Below are 7,108 nucleotides of genomic sequence, written 5' to 3' on the forward strand. Positions count from 1 at the left end.
GTGAGGAAATCAAGTTTGTAACGATACCTTTTGTGAATACTACGAACATTCAGTAAACATCAACAACAAATGAACTTTCCTTTCCTGTAATGAGCTTCAGTTCTTGGAATATCTTGGGAAAACGCCGTAAAAACGGAAGCAAAGGAACAAAAGATGTGGTGTCATTATATTCGAGAGTTCGTGGTGTTTCTATCTACGTTATAAGCATTGCAATTCTACGGGAATCAGTCGGGGGGGGGGGGGGGTCTGCACCAATTATTGAAGTTGTAGCCGAGGTTTCGTTATAACCAAGCTCGTGATAGCCGAGTTTTACTAATATTGTTTTATTGGCAGATCTATTCGCATGATACATAAATGCCAATTGTCTTCTGATCAGTTAAATTAATCAAATTAACTGATTGCTTAAATTCAGACAGGCTGGCTGATAAAGTAAGCGATTTATAAGCCGACAGTAAAAAATTGACAACCATATCTAAATATTTTGTTACCCAAAGATTTGAGCAGCAAACTTCACCAAATCCATCGTCGAGTAACCCGCACAGATGCCTTCGAGAACGTCTCTAACCATTTCCCCAAGTGAATAAATATGTGGTGGTTCTTTCGTCGGTGGAGGAGGAGGATTCGGCTTCGTTGGAGGAGGATTCGGCTTCGTTGGAGATGGTGTCTCTTTCGCTTGAGGCGTAGGTGGGGATGTCGTCGTTTTGGCTGGAGGCTTCGGTGGAGATGTCTGTTTTACTACCGGCTTCGGTGGGGATGTCGTCGTTTTGGCTGGAGGCTTCGGTGGAGACGTCTGTTTTACTACCGGCGTCGGTGGGGATGACGTCATTTTGGCTGGAGGCTTCGGTGGGGATGCCATCGTTTTGGCTGGAGGCTTCGGTGGGGACGTCTGTTTTACTACCGGCTTCGGTGGGGATGACGTCATTTTGGCTGGAGGCTTCGGTGGGGATGCCATCGTTTTGGCTGGAGGCTTCGGTGGGGATGTCGTCGTTTTGGCTGGAGGCTTCGGTGGGGATGTCGTCGTTTTGGCTGGAGGCTTCGGTGGAGATGTTGCCTTTTTAGCCGGAGGCATCGATGGAGATGTTGTTTTTATCAGAGTAGGACTTGACTTTGGTGGGGTCGGTGTGGGTGTCTTCCTCATATATGGCGTTGTCTGTGTTTTGCTCGTATCTGATGTTGTCTTGACTGGAGAAGATTGTGTTTTGCTCGTATCTGCTGCAGTTTCGTGTCTCGGAGAAAGTGTCTTGTCAGAATCGGAATTTCCACGTATTGTTATGTTTACAAGTACTTGTTCTGCATCGTTGGGTGGCATGATCGGATGAGAATAAGAACACACGAAGAGGACGAAGCAAACAATCAACTGAAAGTCAAGAAACAAGTTAATTATTGAATTTAAAAGCAATTTCGTGAATTATTTACTTCTAAATTCTTGTGTATTTTTTTCCCATAACAAATTTACAAAACAAACCACTTCTGGTTTTAGCGAAAAATTTCTAAAAATGCTTTTCGGTGATTTATTTCTAATTGCCAATGTGAAAATCGTTGTTTTCTTATAAGTGAAACGATCGGTATTTATTGTGAACTATATTAACCAGAGAACAAGAAAATACAGCATGCTGCCCATGGTTGTTAAATTATCACTAATGGTTCCTAAAAATATGCAAAAATGCTAAAAAAAAAAAAAAAATGCCGAAAACCGTTCACGTTGAAAGCCTATGCTTCATTCGGATTAAAGTCGGCTACAGTAAAATTATGGAGCAAATCTGCGGTAAATAATTGATGGTTTTTATCGTATTTCGCGAAAAATATTCGTATTGTATTAAATAGAAAATACGTGGCATCTACATCTGTCTCTCTTATGGGTTATTTCATGTTCCATGAGATACATTTTAGTTCACTGTGATTGACTGCCGTTCTTTATTTCCCAACTTTTCATAAATTCTAGCTAATTTGTCAAAAATTTAATTTTTTTTGTTTCAATTTACTTCATATTTAATACTGCGATTTCCAGTATTTTCTTCGATAAGATATGGTTACCCCTAAGTATGGAGATCTAGTTTTTATTTGAACTCATAAGAATATTACTAATATCAATAAAAGCATTTTTCATTTAGTTAGAATTAAAATAATCAAGTATTCTTGCCGACCCAACTCTGGTCAGCGGACCCTAGGTTGATCTAGATGTTTTTCAATGCTGCCTGTTTTTCAAACATTTTGTTAATGTGGTGACATCACCTATCGTCATGAAATTTAAATTATTTTTGTTTTCTTATGACGGAAGTCGGAAAAAATCCGACTCCCCGACGGAAAGTCTAAGGGTGGGAACTTCCTTCTGGGATTGCTTTCCCCCCCCCCCCCCCAACTCAGTCTTCTGGTAGAATGTGAAGCCGAATTCAGCCTCCTGACCCGTCTCAAAACTCCTGTTACGATGGGGAACGGCGAAACACTTTCCTACGCCCAGATGGAAAGGAGAATCACAGGATGGTCCCAGCATCCTTCACAAGCCGCATGGAAAAATGCCGCATTGACCTAAACGGAGAAATGCACCCACAGACTAAATACAAGATCTACACTGATGGCTCCAAGACTGAGCATGGAGTGGCTTTGGCCATGGCTACCAAGTCAGGATGACTAGGAGATAAGTAACTGGAGCAATAAACTCAATGATCTGAATACGGTATTCCAGGCGGAGTTGTTTGCGCTGGTCACAGCAACAGGCAAGCGCCAGCAAGAAAGACACACACATTCTTTCTGATTCACTTTCTTCGTTATATGCGGTTCTAGACTCCACTATCACGCCACTCGATGGCTAGGAAGATTAGAGACCTATTACTGCCAAATGGACATATCTATATCTCGTGGATCAGAGCGCATAGAGGAAATACTGGGGATGATGATTTTTAGAGCTGAATCTACATTTCAATAAATAGAACTTTCAGCACAAGGAGACCATACAAAAACAATTTCTTTATTATTGTATGTGTACGACCCTCATGAACGCCCCACATCCAGTAGCAGGGCCTTCAGGCTGAGACCTTTGATGGGTATCCAAGCCAGACTTTTTTCATGAGCCTTTCTGTAGTGAATTTATAGCATGAAAAAACAAAAAATGATAATTCTTTTTTGTCTAGAGCCCCAGGACTGGAGCCCTGTCAGCCCCACCCTCGTGGGGCCATAGCAACCTCTCAAAATTATAGAGATTTCAAGTAACTGCATCTCATTTGAAAACATCTTGTAATTAAAAGTATGTTTATAAGGTCTACGGTTGCAGAGAAATCTGCTGTGCAAACGATTTGGAATAGCCCGTGTGGAGAAACAATGATTTTGACATTGAAAAAAAAACTCACCGAAAATATCATGATGGCAATTTGCTTCTTCATCGATAAACGAAGCTTTCACTTTTGAGCAACCACAACACCCGGTGGCAGCATGTACATAATTGTATCATTATCATTATTCGCATGAGAATGTTATACGAACAATGAGCAATCATTACAACAAAATGGAATTCCCGAAATGCGAGTGTGAATATCCATTCAAATCAATATTACAAAACGGTAACAGCGATTACGTAAGTGATATTTAATTGTGTTTATGAAATCTCTCTCTGTGATGTGTAAGCACTTTGAATAAGTTGTAGGACAAAACAACTTATTCAAACTCACTCATTCATTCATTCATTGTACGACAAAACATGCATGGAATCATTTAAATCTCAACGGGTGCTAAGCAAACACATTTCTGGTTCTTGAGCACGCGTTCCCTGTATTTAAACCTGCGACATGGTCACCACCTCTTCGGAGGTTAAATGGTAGTAAATTACCTCTGGTGGTGGTCACAGGAACAGGGCTTTAATTATTTCAAACCAAGCACAACTAAGCGTGAAACTGGGGGGGTGGCAGGGGATCATCACCCCCCCCCCCCCAAAGAGCCTAATAATATATCGAAAATTTGTCAGTCATGTAAAATACGGGATGATCCAATGCAACTAAACAATAAGTCGCTTCTCCAAAACATCGCCTTGAAGCACTACCTCCTACTATATACAGGCAGTAGGAGGGTGTATATAGGAGGTAGTGCTGGAAGCCACCTGCGCTTCATTCTGAGCTGAAGATATCTGCTTCAGCTTGATTTGCAGCTGAAGAGCCTTCTTTCCATTCGAAGCTGAAGATATATGCTTAGATTTCATTTGCCCTCTTGTCTTCACTCCTGGTCATAGATATCTGCCTAGACTTCATTCGCAGCTGAAGAAATCTGCCGCAGCGTCATTCGCAGTTGAAAATACCTGCAACTTGTGTCTCCGCTCCATTCGCACCTGAAAATATCTGCTGCGGATTCATTCGCGGCTGAAGATGCCTGCCTACCTGCCTTCGCTCCATTCGCAGCTGAAGATATATGCCACGGCTGGAGATGCCTGCCTGCCTGCCTTCGCTCCATTTGACAATTTGACACCTTGTGCCCCCATTCCATTCGCAATCGAAGATATCTGCTGAGGCTTCATTCACAACTGAAGATGCCTGCCTCCTTTCACTCCATTCGCAACTGAAGATATCTGCCGCGGATTCATTCGTTGTTTAAGATGTCTGCCTCTTTTCGTTTCATTCGAAGCTGGAGATATCTGCTTCGGCTTCATTTGCGGCTGAAAATGACTGCTTTTACTCCATCCACGGCTGAAGATGTCTGCCTCAACTTCATTCACAGCTGAGAATGCCTTCTTGCCTTCACTCCATTCGATATGGCCTCCAATCCCATTCAGAAATGAAGATATCTGTCGCAGCTTCTTTCACAGCTGAAGATGCCTCCACTTCACTCGCAGCGAACGCCTGCCTTCACATCGGCGCTGATTCAGTTGGGGTGGGGAAAGGAACTATTTCTCCCTCCCAAGAGCCGAATAATGTGAAAAAAATTTGTCTGTCCTGTAAAATACGGGATGCGTGACTCGAAGAACTAACACAATTCACCCCCCCCCCTCCCCACACATCTTCCGTGCCAGAGCACAACTTTGGTCTACGCCGCGGGCAATTCACTACCAAATGAGTTGTACGCGTATACTTAACAGTCCGAGTGCGTATCAAGTTTTGTACGTGAATTTTTAGTGCCGCCATCTATTTTCCAAACTATGAGTGAAGTGCAATGATTGTATATTTGTACTGTTGTAGGTCTGTTACAGTTAAACAGTTGAATTTTTATTTACTGTATGAACAGTATATACGTTGTAAACCGAAATCTTTATGATCTCTTATCAATTTTTGAACCGTAGACCACAGAAACGTTCCTCCAGTCTGAAGCCTGGTCATATTTCATCGAGAAAAATACGGGGAATCTTCAGTTTTCACCAGAAAAAAGTCACCAAATGTTTTTGGTGACCAAATTCACCTAACAAAAGGCTGTACTAAAGGCTATAATAGCAGTGAATTAAATGTATATCAAGGAAAAAAGAAGAAGACGAAGCCCCTAAACCCCACAAAGAGCTTTTTTCATTCTGAATTTTTGTCGCTCTCACCATCATTTGATTTAATTTTATCATTGGATTCGTCGAAAAGTGGAAATATTCATATTTTCATAATTGAACTTCATTTTGGTCTGGAATTTGGATTTCATGTACTATTTGACTTCACGGATCAAAACAGCTTTCTTTCGCTCTTTCAAACCGAGCGCAACTCAGGTCTATCGCTATGTATGGGCAGTTTACTACGAGGTGGGGGGGGGGGGTTATCATACACATGCCATATTACCCAATGCCGAAGATCTTTTTGGCTGTAATTAGCAACTTAACTTCCTGCGACAATTTGTGATTTTTCGTATGGATCCTGATTTTCAGTTTCCTGTATTTTTACGAAGAAAATATGGTCAGCGAAGGTATTTAGTGTGCGAGGTGCCTATTAACGTATACCGTCAATACCTTTCTATCGTAATACCTTTGTTACATACTGATCCACAGGTCAGTAGGCGAATCGTCAGTGATTCCACTACCCTAGACTGATATACAGACTCAGGGTTACCGAAAAAATTATTCCAAAATTTTAAGGAGCATTTGCAAAAAGAAGAGTGTTCTTATTTTGTCTGTGTGCGAAAAACAGAGAAATAACTCTACAAAAAAGACCACCTAAAATGTGAAGGAGTATTTTTACTCCTAAACGAAATTTGGAGGAGTGAAATTGAATTTTGAATCATCAGTCATGTAGATGCGTATTGCTATACTAAACCGCTGTGAGATCGTGTGGTCATAGTGACGAACTCACACCACAAGTATCCGGATTCGTACACCCCCTCACCCCCATTCTCCCGCAGGTGGCGCAGTACTAATCGGATGAAGTTCGTTTTCTGTGGTTTCCAACTTCTAGGCGTAAATGAGAGCCGATCCAACACCATCTATAGCAGGAGGGCTCCACGCGAATCTCGGGACGTCGCGGAAGAAGGTCATCTCACTTACAACCATTGGATATAGCAGGCTGACGCATGCACCTTTTTCACCGTTTTTTGTATAGTACTATATCCAATAATACAAAAAATGGCACGGGGGTTACTAAAACAGGATGATTCAAAAAAGATGGGAAAAGTGATAGTACACACCAATACAGACAATTGTCATCAAAGAATGCATGGTCTAACATGAAACGTGAACGCGCTAGCGCGTTTCGAAACGGCCGCTCCGCAAACGTTAAAACACCATTCCTTGTTGAAATTTATCGGGAGAAAAAGAACACCCTGCACGCAAATGTAACTTGGGGAAGAAGAAGAAACCGCATGCAAATCTACGTCACAGTGAATAAAAGGTGCGGTCGTCAGCCTTGCGAAGTTATTTCAGCGTGCAACTGTGTGTGTGTTCTAACAGTTGTAACTTACGAGATAATGACTCAAATTAGTACTACTGAGTCCGTGCCTTTTATTCACTGTGCCGTAGATTTGCATACGGTTTCTTCTTCTTCTTCCCTACGTTATATTTGCATGCAGTTTCTTCTTCTTCCCCAGGTTACATTTGGCATGGTGGTTTTTTTTTTCTCCCGATAAATTTCAACAGGAATGCCGTTTTAACGTTTGCGGAGCGGCCGTTTCGAAACGCGTTAGTGCGTTTGCGTTTCATGTTAGACCATGCAGTAATGCATGCAGT

At 41.8% G+C, this 7,108-nt stretch overlaps 1 protein-coding gene across 1 annotated transcript; it reads right to left on the bottom strand.

The window, feature by feature from the left end:
- Positions 1-248: 248 nt before the first annotated feature.
- Positions 249-3,451, bottom strand: LOC149069562 (uncharacterized). Its single transcript, XM_089249813.1, has 2 exons — positions 3,345-3,451; positions 249-1,357 (listed from the first exon to the last, which is right to left on the bottom strand). The coding sequence occupies exons 1-2, from the start codon at positions 3,375-3,377 to the stop codon at positions 485-487; spliced, it is 906 nt and encodes a 301-aa protein (XP_089105939.1). The 5' UTR covers positions 3,378-3,451; the 3' UTR covers positions 249-484.
- Between the last annotated feature and the right edge of the window lie 3,657 nt (positions 3,452-7,108).

This window comes from Pholcus phalangioides, unplaced genomic scaffold (genome assembly GCF_987345545.1).
Source record: "Pholcus phalangioides strain wild (caught in Gottingen) unplaced genomic scaffold, Ppha-v1.0 ptg000022l_1, whole genome shotgun sequence".
Taxonomy (NCBI): domain Eukaryota; kingdom Metazoa; phylum Arthropoda; class Arachnida; order Araneae; family Pholcidae; genus Pholcus; species Pholcus phalangioides.

Bases quoted from the DNA above. Each gene is read 5' to 3' on its own strand.
- LOC149069562 (XM_089249813.1), bottom strand. From the start codon at position 3,377: ATGAAGAAGCAAATTGCCATCATGATATTTTCG. The intron at 1,358-3,344 runs GTGAGTTTTTTT...CTTGACTTTCAG, and splicing joins TTGCCATCATGATATTTTCG to TTGATTGTTTGCTTCGTCCT.